This window comes from Alligator mississippiensis, chromosome 4, assembly GCF_030867095.1.
Source record: "Alligator mississippiensis isolate rAllMis1 chromosome 4, rAllMis1, whole genome shotgun sequence".
NCBI classification, from domain to species: domain Eukaryota; kingdom Metazoa; phylum Chordata; order Crocodylia; family Alligatoridae; genus Alligator; species Alligator mississippiensis.
The window spans coordinates 8,108,805-8,127,168 of record NC_081827.1 but is presented as its reverse complement, the minus strand read 5'-3'; the positions used below and the strand labels follow the sequence as shown (position 1 = coordinate 8,127,168).

The 18,364-nt window shown below is 53.3% G+C and overlaps 1 protein-coding gene across 1 annotated transcript in view; it reads right to left on the bottom strand.

The window, feature by feature from the left end:
- The window catches only part of PLXNA4 (plexin A4), a 523,137-nt gene that overhangs the window by 188,809 nt on the left and 315,964 nt on the right, over positions 1-18,364 (bottom strand). Inside the window, exon 5 of the mRNA XM_014607569.3 lies at positions 9,380-9,480. Coding sequence (XP_014463055.1) covers positions 9,380-9,480 — 101 coding nt within the window. The remainder of the gene's footprint in view (positions 1-9,379; positions 9,481-18,364) is intronic.

Below are 18,364 nucleotides of genomic sequence, written 5' to 3'. Positions count from 1 at the left end.
GGGCAGGCGCAGCCGCTCCAATAAGAAATCTGTGAAGGGCACGGTGCTGTCCTGCACCGCCATTTATTAAGAAGAAAACACCGCACTCCTGAGCGGGGTATGGCTGGCATCCTGGGAGGCTGAGGTCGGGCAGTGCCAGCTGGCTCCGTGCTGAGTTGGCCGGCTCTAACTTGGAGAGGGCTCCAGCCTGGGAAGTCGCCAGTCTTAGGCCTCTGTCAATGGTGCAACTACTGAAACCACTGGGGTGGAAGTGGGAACAGAGCTGAGCAGTTCAGTGTTGATGTCCATATGCAACAAATAGATGGGCCATCACTGCGCTCGGCACTTTACGGATGTCCGGGGATGTGACCCTTGTCTCACAAGCCTTGCTCTGGCCTCCATTCATGAAGGCCACTAGTCAGCCTCCAAGATGCTGCATGTTTGCACCTTTCTGAACTGTGCCAGATGAGATGAAATGCCTGGCTGCAAAGGGGTGGGCACACAGGCCAGCCTGGGATTAAGGATGACATAGGCTGAGCATGTGATGCTTCTTGCTTAACATCCCAGAGCTGGTCTCCTGAGCTCCCTTACCCCCTTGCCAACCCTTCCCTCATGCATGTAAAAAAAAAAAAAGCACCGGGGCCAGTTGCAGTATCTACCTGAGAACAAGGGAGGGTCTCTCTGTGCTGATGCCAATTGCCAAAGGACAACTCGGCTCTATGTAGATCTCTGTTCAAGCTCCTGGTCTGGTTTGCTGCTTACAGACCGGGGTGAAGTTCAGCACGGGCATCAACCGTGGCCATGCATGAGCTGAACGAGGCACTGTGCAGGGCCAGGTCTGACACAGCAGGCAGCTCCGATGCTGTCAGGCTGCACACCCCAGAGCTGCGACCCCTACTCTGGTGCTTTCGGGCTGCTCTTCCAGCTTTTTCATCACATGACCAGCAATCCTAGTCCCAGTTTGCAAGGCTTGGCTTGTAGAAAAAGGATGCTGAAGGACCTTAAACTGCCACATCTTTCAGCAGGTTGGCTCATCTTATCTGGACCAGATGAAAAGCTAGGTTTGAATAGGAGTCCTTCATTGGGTCAGCAGGAATTGGGCACCGAGCTAACAAACCATGTGCTTTATCACCTCTCCTCTGGGAAGGTCTCCGGGCTCTGTGCAGACAGACTGGGGCTGTCCCCTTCGGCTGATGGAGGGGTAGGAGACCACACGAAGGCCTACCTACGTCAGACACTGCTTCGTTGTCTTGGCTCTGCCCCTTGCACAGCTCACCCCAGCGTGAAGCAAGTGCAAATCATTACCAGTCTGATACACCATCCAGTTTGCAGTCACTGGGATGAACTGGGGGCCCTGGCTTCCTGCAGTACCTCCCAGGATCAGGCTCAAGTTGGTTGCAAGAAGCATTGTGCTAAAGGAGGCCCATCTTTACAGCAGGCATGCTGCAAGGTAAGCTATGCACCCTCCCTGAGTATCACTCTGACCTTTCACCTGCCTGATCTGCTGCTCTGCTTTCTGCTCCATGTGTGTTGCCGTGCTGCCTGCTCCCTCCCCAGTCTGCTACATGCCACACACAGAGGCTGCCCATGCTACCCACCGCGGGCTACACTATTACAGCCTCTGGGCAGTGCCCTGATTTGGCACAGGAATAGCCTAGGGCCTGAGGTGCTGGTCCTCCCTCTCAGCCCATCAAGTGCTGCTTTGACCTCCTCACACAAACATTACCTCCTCCTGCTCCTGCCCCTTCCCTGACCTCCATCCTGAGCAGAGCCGGAGATTGCCTTTCTCCATTGCAGAGCAATTAAAGAAGTTAGGAGAGAGGGAGAGAGAACCTCAGCCCAAAGGAGAGCAGCATCCTTTCAGCAGATGAAAAGTCAAGTGAGAGAAAGACCTTTAAAAGAGCTCGTGCCTGATCTTATCGCTGCCTCTGTAGAGGGCTTGGGTTACCTGAGCTCCTCGTTAGCCATTCCCAAGACTTTGACCAAGAAAGTTAAAGTCAGGGTCGATCGATAGGCCTGGGACTGCTGAGCGGCATCGTGTTACTGCAAAGAGGAGACATGGCCTTTTTTTTCCCACCCCCTTTGTCTGGGCATTAGTCTGTGGAAGGAAGAAAGCTAAGACTCCTTCCTCCTCCCGCACCAAAACCTCTATGCAAGGCTAGTGGTGTAAGTGGCATTTTCCTTCCCATCAGGACAGCTGTCTAGGGACATGTCCTGCAATCACAGGGCAGGATAAGGGGCTGATACCAGGACACCAAGGGTAAATGTCTCCGGTGAAAGACTGGACCTGACGCCCACCTTGCCCAGGACTCCCCTGTGCATCCTTTGCTGGAACAGCAAAGCCCTGTCATGCAGTCCTTGGGTGCTGCCACGTACCACGGATGCCACATACACAGTGGCCTCCCAACTAATCACTGGTCAGGCCTGGCTAGCTGAGCCTGGGAGAGGCCATCTGCAGCCTGGTCCTCCCTTGAGCCCGGCATGGGGTCCTAGGCAGGGGACTGAGGCTTTGCCAACCAAAACACCCTTCAGCACAACTTGACTTTTTGCCAGGAAATCTGAGTTAATCTCCCTCCAGATGGCTAAAAACAAGACAGGGCGGCATCTCAGTGAACTATGTTGAAGCTACCAGGATGGGATATTTCAGCTGACCCAGCTGAGATTATCGGGTGGCAAAAATTCAAGAAACATGTCTCGGCTTTCGTTGCTGGACAGGAAATTAGTCTCCTGGCTGGCTCCATCCAAGGGCCAACGAGCAGAGACAGAGCAAGGTCAGGCCCCATGGCAAAGGAAGGGTAAATCTGCAGCCATCTCCCCCTTAACCCATTCATGGCCTGCAGGCCGTGCCCCCTCCGGGGCTGTAATCAGCAGACCCTGCAGGGACTATTCAGCCTCCAAGAGGGACCGTACGTGGCAGTGGCACAAGGCGGTAAGTAGTTAGGGAGCTAGTAATGTGCTGGAGACAGCCACACAGCCCTGCCTGCATCCAGCAGTGAAGGACCAGTCCTTGCAAGCAAGCCCTGTCCCTTCTGGGCTGCCAGGGATGTCCCCACTGCTCAGGGCATGCCACTCCTTCCGCATGGGGCTAGTGTGCCCACTCAAGTACAGTGGCACACGGTGGGGCTCAGCGTCAGCCTCTCTGGAACATGAATCGATCTATACCCACCCATGAATCAATCTGTGCCCGCACAAAGCACTGGCCAGAGTGGGCCTGGCCAGAAAACCTGCCTGATGCGTGACCTCCTCACATGAGCAGAACAAGGCACATGGGCCAGATGTGCATTCCTACCCAAAAATGCGAGGGGGAGACGGCGGTACAAAGGGCAGGATAATCCAGTACCAGGTTGATAAGGCTGGAACAGGAACACCCAGGTCAGGATGTGAAACAAGCCCATGGTACAAGGCAGTTTGAGATATTCAAGATACAGATGGACTGCAATAGGTCATTTATTTTAATCGTTGTATAACAGGAGAATTGGAAATCAGGGGAACTCTGTAGTGGCCTAAAGGAGCCTGCGTGGTCTTGTGCTGACTACCTTGTCACAGGTACAAAGGCCTTAACTCCCAGTCTGAAGTACCTGTTAGGCCAAAATGTGTCAGGGCTGTGCTTGTAGACAAAAAATCTGGCTGAATCTTTCCCACCGAACCAAACCTGCAGTCATTCTTGAAGACAAGATTGGTGTGCAGATCTCCTGGCCGCAACTTTTGACAGCGCCACAGTTTCTGAGACTTCAGTACTAACAACACATCAGCGTGAACGATGCAACAATGCAGCCGATGAGGACAACAGCAACGACGACACTGATAACACCCGACGGCACTCAACACAGGCCACTGCTCAAACATGTGTGTATTTGCAGGAGATGAATGCACGGGCAAAGAGAGTATGAGTTCATGCTCTCTCCGCATTGCAAGTGGCAGTGCTGAGACTGGTGAGTGTGACAGGGAGCCCTATCTGGTGGCTGGGACTATGGCAGGACCGAGGCGGAGGCAGATAGCATAGCTTCATTCAGCAGTGCATGGTCTGCCGTGGCTCCACCCTGGGGGAAACACAGCCCCTCCTGACCCACTGTTGTGTGTGTAAACGAGACAGAGAGGTGAAGTACCATGTGTATTGATGAGTACGTATGAGTCCCTGCGTGTGCACAGGAGTGATTTCTGTGCATGTCTGTGATTGCATGTGTGTGGTCTCATGCACGCAGGGAGGGAACTGTATGAGCCTGTGCACCGGGTGCATGCACACGTCTCAGGGCTACCTTTGCTTCTGGGTGTCGTTCTGGGGTGGTTTGGCTCTCGATGTGTGCAGAGGTGATGGGCAGGTACAGGGACACAAGTCTGCACGGCTGCTCCCCCCGTACCCAGCTGGGATGGGGACAGGGCTCCCCGCTCCCTAATACAGTCTTTGCCCAAACTGAATACCTGTTTGCTGCTCACCTGAAGAAACAATTAGACAAGAATGGGCCTTTTGCCATCTCACTCCTCTCCTCCCCTCTTTTTTCAGCCTCTCCGTGGCTTCACTTGGGCCCTGGAGGAAGCCCAGTGGCAGAGGAGGCAAGGTGTAGAAGGGGCAAGGCAGCCACCTGGGGCAAGTGGACTGGAAGTCACCCCTGGCCAGGGCCCTGGTGGCATTGGTATGGGGACAGATCTACCAGGAGCAAGTGGAGAAGCAGAGCAAAGCCTTCCTTCCTCCTCTCCCACCTCATCACCAGGCTCCAGCTCAGCGACATTGCTGTGACCTTGTCCCCAGCCAAATCCCGCTTGCTACCGGCTGGCTCAGACTCTCGGTCTCTATGTGCCAGCTCTTCCCTGCTCTGCCCGGTGCCTCTCCCCTTCCACCTCAGCCCTCGCTCTCCCCTGGAGACTGGAGCAGCAGCCAAGCGCCACATTTTCAATTTACACCAGCTAAATGATTCATCACCGCCTAAAGAGGCCTGAATGCAGCCCAGGAGGGAAGCTGAGCTCCAGCCAGGAGGGGGAAGAGATGAGGGCTGCAGATACAGCAGGGAGCAGCTCCGGTGACCAGCACTTCTTTGGTCTCTCTCCTGGCCATGGAAAAGCCAATCAATGCCCTCTTCTTTCTTTCTTTCTCTTTTGCATCTGTCGCTTTCCCTCTCCTGCACCGCAGAGTCAGATTTCCCCCTGTAAGGGTAGGATGGGAGAGTCCTGGAAATCAATCCCTGGCCCTGGCTCCCTGCCCCTGCACAGGGAACCTGGTACGGCCGAGCAAAGCTGGGTCGCAAGCCGCCTCCAGCCCCCAGGGGACCCTTAGGAATATCGTGCCTGAGACCTGCAGTGGGACCATCAGATGCTGATGCTCGTGCACGGCAGGGAGCTCAAGGAAGAGGAGCTGTGTGCTTGACTGGCCAGCCTCTGCCTCCGGTGACCCTTGGACAGGGCTGGGAGGTTACAAGGCCTGCCTTGTCACCAGGGGAGGTGGGCTCCGGTCCTCCAGGATCGGACCGTGGACTTCCAGCTCATTTCCCTTCCCCGTGCCTCAGTATTCCTATCTGTGAAATGGGGATCTCAGCCCCTCCAAGGGGACGGGTGTTCAGCTGGTTTTATAATGGCTGAATTATGAGAAGGAAGGATGACGTGAGTGTGCTGGTGATGGGCGGGTGTTGCGACAGGTTTCCCTTGGGTGGGAGGATGGTGATAACACATCGAGCTGAGGCCAGATTGACTGCAGTGGTCCAAGGTATAGAGCCAATAAGGGTGAATGACACTGCCCTGAGGTATGTGAACATCATTCCCAACCCTGCAGAGGAGCGATGTCCAGGACTTTCCAGTATGGTTCCTCTCATCTCGGCGGAGTAACTCCTCCTGGCAAGAGGGCAGACGCAGGGGTACGCAGGAGGCAGCCCAGACCGAGCCCAGCCAGGGGAAGCAGGACAAAGACGAGGCGCTTGGAGGGGAGGGGGGAGAATGTTTTCCTTTCTGAGCTTCCCCAAGCACTTCAAAACCCACAGCAAATTAACCCGCTGACCCTGCTGTACGGCGCATAAATAACAGATCTCCCTATTTTACAGATGAGGAGCCAGGGGTTATATGACGCGGCCCAGGGCACGCACAGAGTTAATGGTGGTGCAGGGAATAGGACCCAGTAGCCCTGGCGTCTCATTGCTGTCGGGAGGAGGAGGGTACTCGGGGAAAAGCTTGCACACTGGATGCCTCCTCTCTCCAAGCTGGTTGGCCTCCTCCCCAGCCAGCACTTTGCTCAGCTCCCTGTCCGCACGCTGCAGTGCAATCTGGCGCGGTCCCTGCCCCTGCCCCTCCCTCGGGGGATTTATCACCAGGTGCACTGATTGCTTGCTCCTGCCGCTGACCCTGGGAGGCTGCGGCAGCAGCGCAAGATGAAATATCTGCTGCGGCTCTGGTTCAATCACGGGGGAATGTCACGGGCTGGTCTATGCACCTGGAATCCAGATCATCCCACTGACCAAGCGGTCATCACGCCTTCTTCTTCAGTCCTTGGGTTTAAATACTTCCCCCAGACGGAGAAATGAGATCTCAGTCCCATGCTCACAGCAAACCTGGGTCTGTGTCCTGGGACCTCCTGCTGCTCCCTCACCCTGGAGACCTAGAGGTGTGTGGCTTTCAGCTCTGGCACCCCTTTGCATCCATCGCTCCCTTGCTGTACCTTCCTCTTAGACCCTTTCCACTTCCAGTGATCAGCTGAAAGACATCTGAGATGCCTTTCAGTGCTGGACTGTGTTGTGCCCCTTGCCCGTCTCTGTCCAGAGGCTGCAGTGCTTGGCTCTTGCCTGTTAGATCAGGTATTTGTGATGTCCACACATTGCTGTTAGTGGTGTTTGTGCAAAGCCATGCTAAGGCAGGGAGCTTCTCACATCCTCCTCCTCATCGCCAAACCAGTGCATGGCACTGTGTGGGTCAGAGCGGGGAGCCTGGCCCCCAGCAGTCAGGTATTTCTCCATGCATGATAATAGCCTGCTCCTGCTCCCGGCAGAAGGAAGCAGCCCTGACTTAGAGCTGTCGAGGTTCATGCGTTAGACCTTGAGGCAATGGGTTCAGCCCTTGGGAGAGAGGGTTGTCAAAGGTGAGGGCGACTGAGTCATGCTAACATGCCCCGAATGGCCCTGAAGGGACCCCTGAAAGCTGGGGTACCAAGGAGGATCTGTTATATTTCGTGCCTGCAGAATGAGCTGCATGTAATCGGCACCCACATGGGGCCAGATCCCAAAGAGGGAGGTTTTGCAGAGCTCTGGCAGTCCAAGCATCGTCTCTTTACCAAATAAAGGGTTCGAGGCTGCCAGCAGCCTTCTGGGCTTCCCCTGTCTTCACCCCCCACAACACGCATTGGCCTGGAGCGCTGCAAATGAACTGCAGCCTATCTATGGCACCCACCAAAGGGACCGTGGCATAAGCATATGTTGTGATGCAGGAACCTCCTTGCTAAGCGAGTTCATGTAATGGCCAGCAGGTCCGTGGGAAGGTAACGGCACTCATTAGTGACTGGGACAGGCCAGCTTGGAGCTGGGAACTCAGATCATGTCATCCCCGTGAGCTGTCCTGGGCCTGCATTCAGTAGTGCCATGTTATGTGAAGCGCTATGCGATCGGTGAATGATACTACATAAACAAATCAATGGGGATAATCCACAGGGGTGCTTGATATAGAAGAGGTCGGGTCCCTAGAAACCAGCCAAGCTGGCCTCTTACTGCCATTGCAACCCTCCTGGCCTGCAAGACATGCTGCTCCTCCTTCCTGGAGGAGCACCCAGACACCGCAGTGCAGGGACAGCATAAGAAGATGGAGAGGGAGAATATACTGAAGCTGTGTTACATAATGACTGTGGTCTCACCTTTTCCGTGCCACTGGGGACTAGCAGGGGCTTGGATGCCATCTGCTTGGCAGCCCCGGGTTAGTGATTACACACCCAGAGCTCAGGCTCGGCTTGCCCGGAGCACGTTGAGTGAGCCCAGGGCTCGAGAGACAGCAGCATCCGAGACACAGATGCTTGTGATCTCAAATCAAGTCAAACCTTGGTACCTTTGCAAGGGGACAGGGGGTTCACATGGGCTCGGGGTGGCACCCATGAAAAGGGTTTGCATGAAGGTCAAACCCTTTGTGCAATGGGCTTCCTGCTCATTCCCCTCTACTCCCCGGTGACTCCTGATGACCACCGTAAGAAATGACACTGTTGGGCTCTATCAGGGACTGACACAGCTTAAGTGGCCTCTTGAGGAACGAGGAGTGAAACCATTGGCCTTTACAACAAAAGACCACCTCTGAATAATGGGCATCCTGTACTGCTAACCGGCACCCAAGGCTCAGACCATGTGTGAGGACATCACTGGCAGCAAAGCACTCTGCTGAGCTCTATAGTAGAGGAGTCTGATGTCTTTCTAGGCCACAGCTGCTCTACAGAGGGGATTTTGCATGTGAAAGGACTCTGGCACTCACAGCTTAATAGCAATCAAGCCTTCCCCCACCCTGGAGCTCACCCAGACCCCTGGCTTGGGAAGAGGGTTATCTCAGGAAGAGGTGGCCAGGGTTAAGGTGCTCAAGGGAAGACTCATGTTCAAGCAACCAACAGGCTCCAGAGGGTCCGGGCCATCTACATTGAGGTCCTCTGCACTCATTGTCAAAGGAAGTGTGGCTCAGCCGGGGCTGCCTCCTCCGCGAGCAAACTCCCCCTTGAGCGGTGATACCGGGACCCACGCAGGAGGGAAATGATGTGCATGAGGGAAGTGGCCCCCCACTTCCAGCTCGAAGCAATCAGCACTGAAACAGCCGCGTCGATGGTAAGGCGGTGATCACTAGGTTCCAGGGTTAACGCCACCCCAAGCAGGAATGAGGCAGGTCCTCCTCACAAATGCAATGCCAGGCAGTTGTCGAGCCAGAAGCCCAACCCAGCCAAATGGCCTGTCACACCCTCACGCACGTGCAGGGGGGCTGGACCCAATGGTCTGTAAGGTCCCTTCCAGCCCCTAATAACTACGAAACTCTGAAACTCTGCCATGGAAATCAACCTGTGTGGGTCAAAGCAGGACTCCTGGCCCCCCCAGCTGTCAGGTGCGCTTGGGTGATAGCTCTCCACCGGGTCCAGCTTCCTGCCCTCCTGGCACCCTAAAGAGACCCGAATGAAGGGGGACTGCTGCAAAGCAAATGAAGCCGTCCCCTCGGCAGCTGGCCCAGGCTCCGGAGGAGCTGCGCTCCCAAGCAGGCCTGCATCCCTGCTCCTTTTCCTCCCCGGTCGTAACTGAAGGGTAGATGCACGCTTCAATGCAGGGAACGTGCATGGAGGGTCCCAGGGGCCGCAGCCGAGCTGCTCTGCCTTCCGCCGAGTGACAGGCCTGAGGCAGCCCCATCCATTTACAGCTCTGCGGAGGGTGAGAAAAGTGCGTGGGGGGCGGAGGGGGCCGGGTCGGGCTGTACTCACGTGTTGTGGAGCACGCACCATCCGCAGTGCGGGTCCCCCGAGCCCAGGCACTCGCTGCAGGTCTTGTACTGGCCGCAGGACTCCACGGGCACCCGGGTCAGCTGTGGGAGGAAGGGGGAGAAGGCGTCAGTCTTTCTGGCGGCTCAGTGGTCCCCTTCCACGCTGCGGGGCCACGAACCCATTCGCACTCCTCGCAGCAGCCATCTCCGTTGGCAGGCTGGCATCCTGCCAGGGAATCTCAGCAGGCTTCCCCGGGCGAGGTGCAGAGGCAGCGCTGCTGAAAAAAATGCTGCTTGCAGCTCTACTGACCCACATTGCAGCCTGCCGTGACCCTGGGGAAGCGGGGAGGGCTCAGTCTCTCTCAGTCCCGATCGCTCTAACAGGGGGACACAGACAGGCCAGCAGCTCCTGTTGCCCGCACATCCTGCCCGATTGCTTCCTGCACCGAGCCCTGTCAAGGCAGCACCGCACATGGGCTCTTTGCACTGCAAAACATGGGTAAAGCCCCATGCCAGAGGGTCAGCTCCCCCTCCACATGCCACTTAGGGTTAGCTGACAACCTGAATAGCAAAACTGAGCTCAAAGGGGGGAGCGATGTACCCACCAGTCTTACATCCTGGTTGCACTTTCAGGAACTGTTTGCAGCATCCCCCCTCCCTGCAAACCCTGGACCACGCTCCATTAGAGCTAAGAGCTGTCTCAAGGCCTCTCTGCCCCTCCAGTTTGTGGGGGAAAGCTTCACTTTCCAGTCCTGTCCTAGCACAGCGTGGCGCCCAGGTGACCCTCGCAAGGGGCAGGATGGCACTGACCCCTCTCATGGTGAGGCTATTTGAGCGTTCGCTACAACCTCCAAGACTACCAGCCATGCTTCATTCGCTCAGCAGATAGAGGCTCATGCTCATGTAATGGGATTTTTTAACCATCATCAGCATAGGCAAGATGCTTTTAGCAGCCAGTGCACCCTTGCATCAAGTGCACCAAGTGGGCTTGGGTTGTATTTTGTGGAGCATCCACCCCACCCAGCCTACACGCAGCACTGCCACGCACTGCTCTCATGTAATTCCTTATCTGATGTCCTGCAGGAAGAACCCAGAGCATTTCTATCCCATTTAGATGATGCAAGCCCTTGCCTTTTTAAAAGCAAACTTACAATCCAGACCCAGTGAAAGAGCCTCTCCCACCAACAGAGCTAGGGAGTGGATCTGTAATACACAATCAATCGCCAGGGCTTTCGCCCCAGCATGTCAGCCGGGCGAGTTTATTCCTTCGGATGATATAGTACGGTATTACCCTGATGAAACACCACCGAGAGCTGCCAACAATAAACTGCAGAACAGCTTCTCATGACAGATTACAAGAGAATACACCTGAAACTCTCAGACACTTTTTAAAAAGGATATAACATTCGAGTGGGCTTGAACCATGAGACGACAGACTGAGATTCATTCTGGTGGTGCTTTGAAAGGGAACAAGAATAGGCTGTTTCGTCCCCAACATCACAAACAAAATCCTAGACTACAGAAGCAGTTGCGGAAACCCTTTGTGTTCGATCGCAGCCTGCTTTTTTCCCCATTTAGGGGACCCAAAACCCAGAACAGAGTCTGTGGAAAAGGTTGCAAATCCATATTTCATAGGCCTTCCAGGAGGCCCCTCCGCTGCCTTAGACAGAGCTGGGGTATGTTTTATTTATCTCCTTCAGCATTGCCTCTGGCAAAGCACCCAATGAATCCAGCTGTTGCCACTGGGACTTCTTAAACAACCAGCAAGTGTCAAAATGGCTGGGAAAGTTGACTTGATGAAACTTCTCATAGCTTGGCTCTGCAGGACCAGCCACAGAAATCTTGTGTGCACATGTCCTGGGGCCGAGGAAACATAGAAAATGGGAAAATGCTAGAGAGAGGGTTAGGCAAACTTGTAAAAGTGTTCACAGGTTGTTTCATGCAGTCCTGGATAGGGTAGGGATTGTTACTGGCCCACTGATGCCATGTCAGGCAAGAAACCATTACAGCAGCTGGGCAGATCTCCCGTCTCCCGAAACGTTATCCTCCCAGGCCTGCATTCAGCTCAGCACTTTGTGTTTGGCTAAGGGGCATCTTCCAGGTGGGCATCCAGCTTGCATGTGCTTGGCCCGCTGTCAGTGGCTTCACCGTTCCTGTTAAAACCTCCGGGTTTGGCGTCTCTGTGTTGTAATCCAGTTAAAGGAGTAAATTATTCAGTGACTAAGAATGCAAACCTCAAAGCAACCTGCTGTGCATTTGATCTTCCTCCACAAGTTAGATTTAGAGCCCCAGATAAAGTTCAGCTCCAGATGCAAAGCACCCCAATGCTCGCTGGGGTCTTGACCTGCTTTTCGCCTGTAGCTGGGGAGCTGAGCAGACCTAGACTTTACTAACGGTCTGAGTTCACTTCCCATTACAAAATAAGCCTGAACGGTGAAGTGTGGGTGATAATATCATGGGGTTCACATGAAAGGGGAGATTTAGGACAACTGCAACACCCCACTAAACCACAGCAGGAGTCTGATTATGCCGGCCACAGGGATACTTGCTCAGAGCTGGGCTCGCTGGCACATTGTGATGAAAAATTAAACCGAAATGCACAGTCTGGTACAGGTTTGTTCATGACTGCCTGGCACCGTGGCATTAGGGCACCTTTCAAGCACCCATTATATTATGCGGCAGGCCTTAGGACCGTGATTATAGCAGACATCTAGGCCTCGTGGCACCCATTCCCTGTGTCTAGGGCACATAGGCACGTGCTACTACATTGTGCTTTATGTCATTGCCACCACCACACACAAAGACCCAGCATAAACTCGTGCCCAACCCTGCTCCACATCGCGTGGCACTCCAGTATAGCCATTCACACTGGAGCAGGTTACTGCTGGTGCATTGGGCCCTTTATGAGTTCACCTCAAGTCGCTTTATCGTGAGATTAATTAAAACTGTGTCACGCTGGTAAATGTCTTGAGCTGTAGTGTCAGACCTTCTAATTAATAAAGGAAGAGACTACAGAAAAGAAGGGAGCGCTGACTGAAAGGAAAGCCACCTAGGGGTCGTCAGCTTAGCAGAAAAGCACATCCAGCAAAGGAGACACATCACAGCTCCGTTTTTTCCCCCCGCAGAACCTAATCTGCAATTAACTCGGCTCAGCTTTGCAAGTTGGAAGTTTGGAGAAATGCCTGTGCCCTCCGGGAGCAATCAGCCTTTCATGCTGCCCCCAAAATATGGGAAAAAGAAAAGTCCCCTGGCCCCGCAAGTGCGGTGTCTTGTCAGTGCTAATAACAGCGGAGGAGCCGGGCACTACTCTGCTACCTCTGTTATAAACCCGCTTTTGATTATTCCTTCCACCCACTTGGCACCAATGCCAGGACTGTCAAGCTTGGAGTCCCTTCCCAACCTAACAAGGACCGACCTTTTATCAGGACAACAGCTGGATGGAGCATTTGGGACACATTCTGCCTAAGGACTTGGGAGATATTATGAGCCACGTATATTAATCTGCTGGAAGACCGGATCAGCATCACGGTCCTACAGTGCGAGGAGAGAGGTTGCAAGCCAGATAGATGAGACAGATAAAGGGCGTGTTGTTATCCCCATTTTGCAGCTGGAGAACTGAGGCAGAGGCTAAGTGACCTGACCAAGGTCACCCAAAAGCCTATAGCAGAGCTGAGAATTGAACCCAGGTCTCTATAGGCACAAACAATTAACCAGGGAGGAAAATAGGGCAGGGCTTTCCCAGGTGGCTGCTGCTCCGTGGGGAAAGAGGGGGAGGTTACAGCAAGCTAGTTCACACTTACCACCGAACAGGAGTGTGCACACAGCTGGTGCATGGTAATGCTCTTCCTATTTTAGCTGTGCAGCAAGTGGATGGCAAGGCCAGGCCCTAAGTAAAGCTGGCTCAAAATATTTCAGTGAAATGGAGTTTCTTCATTAAAAATAATAATAATAAGTGAACTCAAATGTTTCACTTGGAATATCTTGGCCCCACCAAACTTGTAGTGAAACAAAGGACAGGGCTCCCAGAGACCCGGGGTCCCAGAAACCCTGCCTCAATTACTGGGGCTGCTGAAATCCCAGCATTTCTGGGATCCCGGCTCCAGGGCACCCTTGCTAGGCAGTCCACCGCAGCTCTAGGGCCGCCCTACATCCATACTGAAGTCCTGGGGCAGGCTCTTGGGGTGCCTATACAGGAGCAGAGAGGCAGCTTTGACCTGCTGTGATTACAGCATGTTGGGACAGACTCAATCGAGTCTGCCAGAGCGTAGCAATTACTCCCACATCTCGTCTATCAGTGTCCCCGCACTTCAAAATGGCAGTAGGGTGCTTTATCTAAAGTTTGTTCAACAAGACGCTCCAGGCCGCGTTCATTAAAGCGCCCACCCACTCTCCGAGCACATGTATAAACACCCTTGGGGTCCGTGGCTCTAGGCCGTCCTGCCACAGATGCTGCGAGGTGGAGCTGTCCTGCCCATCCATAGCTCAGGTGGGAAGCGATGCTGGGTCCCCTGGCCAGTGCTGCATGGGATGGGCACGTTGGTCCATCACCCCAGTGAAAGGACCAGGAGGTGAAGCAGGCTTTGTTTCAGGAAGACCATGACTCCTTATTGCCCCAAGAGACATTTTTCGAGGTCTCCCAGTTCTCAGCACTCTCCTTTCAACTTAAATTCCTCCAAATCAGCGGTCCGGCACTGCTGCCGGGTCAGACTCAAGCGCCTTACCCGCAAGCTTGCCGTTCCTCTCTGTCCAGGTCTCAGCCTCCCTTCCAGACCTCTGCTCGGTCGGTCGGCTTGGCTCCCAGCCCCATCCCGAGTATAAGCAAGCTGCACCAAGTCATTTAAAACAAAATAATTGCGGTCTCAGATCTGAGACACAACGGCGGCTAATCCTGTTAGAAATCTGGCTTCCACCTGCGGCATCAGGCATTCACAAAGCCTCCTCTGAGGCATTTAGTCATCATTCTCTGGCTTCACATTTTTTACTTTCTTCAATATACATCATTGCCCCCTCCCCACCCTCCACCCCGCTAAACTGCCGGCATTCTGGCCCAAATGTGAATTATTGCTCAATCTCGGCTGTTATAATTGGATGTTAATACAGCAGTGGGATTTATTCAGGCTGATGGACTAAGTTAATTTGAATGCACAAAAAGGCATCTTAAGTAGCCAATTTCCTACCCAACAGTCAAAAGATACATTTCCAAAACACTGAACAGTGACTGTCAAGCCGGGTGGGTTCTGTGAATGCTGCTCCTATCTTTCGAGGCTCAGCCAGCTCCTGAAAAGCTGCAGCAAGATTAAAAGCAAGGCTGATTTCATTTCAAAGCCCTGAACAGCGCATTCACGATAATGCGGTTTATTAAATAGGGCGAGACAAAAACCACCTAAAAGACTATAGAGGGCCACTGGGTTGGTGCTCTTAGCAAAGCCAGTGAGGACGTATGATCCGGAGCAAGGGACCTCGGGAGATCTCAGATGCTAGTCTAGCCTGGACCATCAACAAGTGATTCCCATGCAGTCCTGTGCCTCAGCCAACCTGCAGAAACCCAGCCCTTGGCCCTAAATTCGTGTCTAAGTCATTTGGACTTAGACTGCTCATTGCAGCCTCCCTGCACGGCCCTCCCTGCGGCCACTGCCCTCCTGCAACAGTCTCCTCTCCATGCTCTGCTCCTTCCTGGTGACTCCCTCCTCATCCGCTCAGGATGTTGAGATCTTCAGGCTTTAATTAAGAAGAGTTAATTGGAAGCAGCGGTGGCCACTGAGGACAAATGACAACTTAATTAAGCTTGGGGTCAATATGGCTGCGTGTGGCAGGGTAGGGTACCTGTCCCAGTCCTAGGCTCGCTTGCAAGGAGCACTCTGCCATCACTGCCTCGCTCTCCTCCTCTGTCATCCCCAGCCCTGCTCCCTACCCCTGTGGGCAGGCTCACCAGGGTGCGATCAGTGAAGCTCCTGCACACACATCTTATGGGACAAGGATAAAGGAGGCTGATGACTAAAGGCAGAAGTGTAAGTGGTCGAGTTTGCACCTGGGGCAGCAGGGTTGCACCCAACAGGGTTTGCACCAGAAGGGAAGCAGAGGGGAGCTTGGAGTGGGAGATGCTCCTGGGAGTTGAGATGTTGCCACAGGTTGATGTGCCAAGCACCGATGCAAAGCCCTTCATTCAGTGGTGGCTGGAGGGCCAGGGAAGGGCGAACCTGGCTTTTGTGGTGACACCTCCCTTCCCAGCAGTGGTGTGTGCCATGGGGTGGGGGAACGGCCCTGCTCTGCTCCATGCAACTGGAGCCTCTCTCTATTCTGGTGCCCCTTTACTGAGCACCTGCCCCAGTAGCTCATGCTACTGGCAATAGGAGCACTTGGAAGTGACCAGTATCCAGAGACACCTGTGGGTACTGGTGTGAGCTGTCGGGTCCCCTACGTGTTCTCAGTGTCGTCTCCTTGCGCTCCCATTTCCAGAGTGCTCTTCCTCTCACTCCCCTCGGCAAGCACCTCTATCACAGGCTGAAAGGCCAGCATGGACTGAAACAGTGGCCGTGCAACCTCTTGGTCCTGACTCCAATCTGGATCCAGATCTTTAAGCTTGAGGACCTCTCCAGGCTCTTGCTATGGCTACTCTGATTTGCATCTCTCTGGGAAGAAACCCCAAATGCTCTACATGTCTTTCCATCCTGCTCACACCACTGTCATCTGCAGCCGTAGCACTGAACCTGATCTCTTTGAGCGCTAGCCATGCCAAGGAGATTGAGCATGCCACATTACTTAGCACGCTGCTCCACAACTTCAGGAGATTGTATGGGTGACGTTAAACAACACAGACATTTAGCCTGAGTAGGTGTCTTTCCCTCTCTCCTCTGCAAATACAGTCCCTGTGCTATGCAGAGTCCTAACTCATTCTTGTCTCGGGTTCTGGCTTTATTAACAAGGGAATGACCATTAAGATAATGAAGATTCATTCTCTCCAAGCGATGGCTGCATCCAGGGATCCTCACTCATGACTGCTCAGCCCACACTCTCCATCTTCTCTTCTCCAGAGAGCTCCTTCCAGCCCCCTTGTATCCAGCGAGGTGATGAACTACCTCCCTCTGAGACCCAGCAAGATCCACTCGGTCCTCCCCTAGCAGGATCAAAGCCTGTTAAACAAGTGAGACATATGCCAGTCTGTTGCCCTACATCTGGAAAGTCCAAGGCAAGGCAAGGTCTGCCTCTATCCATCAGCCTCCATCAGAAATCTTCTTTGACATCATAACTGACATCATAACTTCATCTCCTTTGACATCATAACATCAAATCTTCTTTGACGCCATAACTGACGTCATAACTTCATCTTCTTTGACATCATAACATCAAATCTTCTTTGACGTCATCTTCTTCTCCCAATTAGGACCCAAAACATTGTGTGAACCCCGATGGAGGTGGTGCATTCCCTTTGGGGGCTCCTGAGCTGCTGCACAGCTCTTGGCAGGGAGCGCTCAGAGACGTTTTACCCAAGTCCAGTAAATACAAGGCTGCTTATTCATCTTGCAAGCACCTAACTTTGGCCAACTTGCAATATGTGCCACCCCCGACTTGCGTTCCCCTTGGCCTCCTCCGAGCTCTACGCCTCGCTCCAAATCTCCAGACTTGTTTACCGATTCTTCATGCCCACATTGTCCCAGCAGTCAAGTGTTGCAAATAATTGGAGGCTGCAAATTGTAAAACAAATGAGCTTTGGCTAAATGTTTGTGCTCAAAAGCCTTCAAAATGGAGAGCCTTGTGTCACAATTAAAGCAGAGGGAGCCCGATCTTAATGAGAGCCGGTTCCTGTGTGCTTACTGAGGCATGCCTGCTGAGTGAGGGACAGATCGTTATCCAGGCTCTATAAAGACTATATATAGATTTAATTGGGGCTTGTAATGGAATTTATGTCACAGAAATGTTTTTTTCTTCAAGTCCAGCTTCACTTGAGGGCTACTGTCAAAGTCGTGAAAAGCTAAATCACCCACAGAAAGCTGGATGGCGATTACTAATGATGATGGCTACTCTTCAGGCCACCTTGTTTCACCTTCTCCCCTGGTCGCTCTGCTCCATCCTCTCCCTCTTCTAGCCATTTCATCCAGACGTGCCCTCTCCTCAGTGACCACATCCCATCTACTTCAAGTCCATGCTCAACCACCCTGCCTTCTCCCGAGGGCACACCTTCATGTTCCCTACCTCTCCCTACATTACAGTACCCCCTTCATAACTTCTGCTGGATGTCCCATGCCGCCTCCCTTCATCCTCATCATCCCACAGGCCCCATCTTCCCCAACGCAGCATCCCAGAGAGGGGTAGAGAGAGAGAAGACCAAAATGTTCCAAGAAGGACTTGCATGGCAGACCTGGTATCCCCGAGGGTAAGGAACACGCTCCACCTTGCAGACCCCTCCACTATATAAACGTCGGTACAAACTTTGGGTCACCTCGTAGGCTTGCAAAGCCAGGTTCCCTTTTTTTGCTGATTTAAACAAGAAGGCATGGACTTAAGTGCTTGACTCTAGTCACACCAACAAAGCGATTGAAACCCATTACTCTAAGGAACAGCGCCCGTTTTCAGGAGTCGAAACCTAAGTAATAACATCTGAGGCCATCCCGTTGCTACATATTTATCATCAATTCTTCACTTAGCTGAGGAGGGGGTCTTCGTGGTCAGCCCCCTTTATTAATGTACACCCAATCAGGCTGTAGGTAGATGCATGTCATTAAACATGTGATTGTAAACCCTGACAGAGGCGGATCTGAGCTGTTGGAAGAACTGAACAAGAGCTCAGAAGTGCTGGGATGCACAGCAGGACGCCACCCTCCCAGGCATGAGTATGTTTCTGCATTTCTATTGCCAGATCTGAATGGTAGTTACACTTATATTTCGCTTTCCAATAAAGCAATTCTCTTGGGAAGAGACAGGTGCAGTCTCTCTTTATTCCAGGGCCCTGTCCAGCAAAGCAAGACTTTGTCCCAGTTTGGGGATAGAG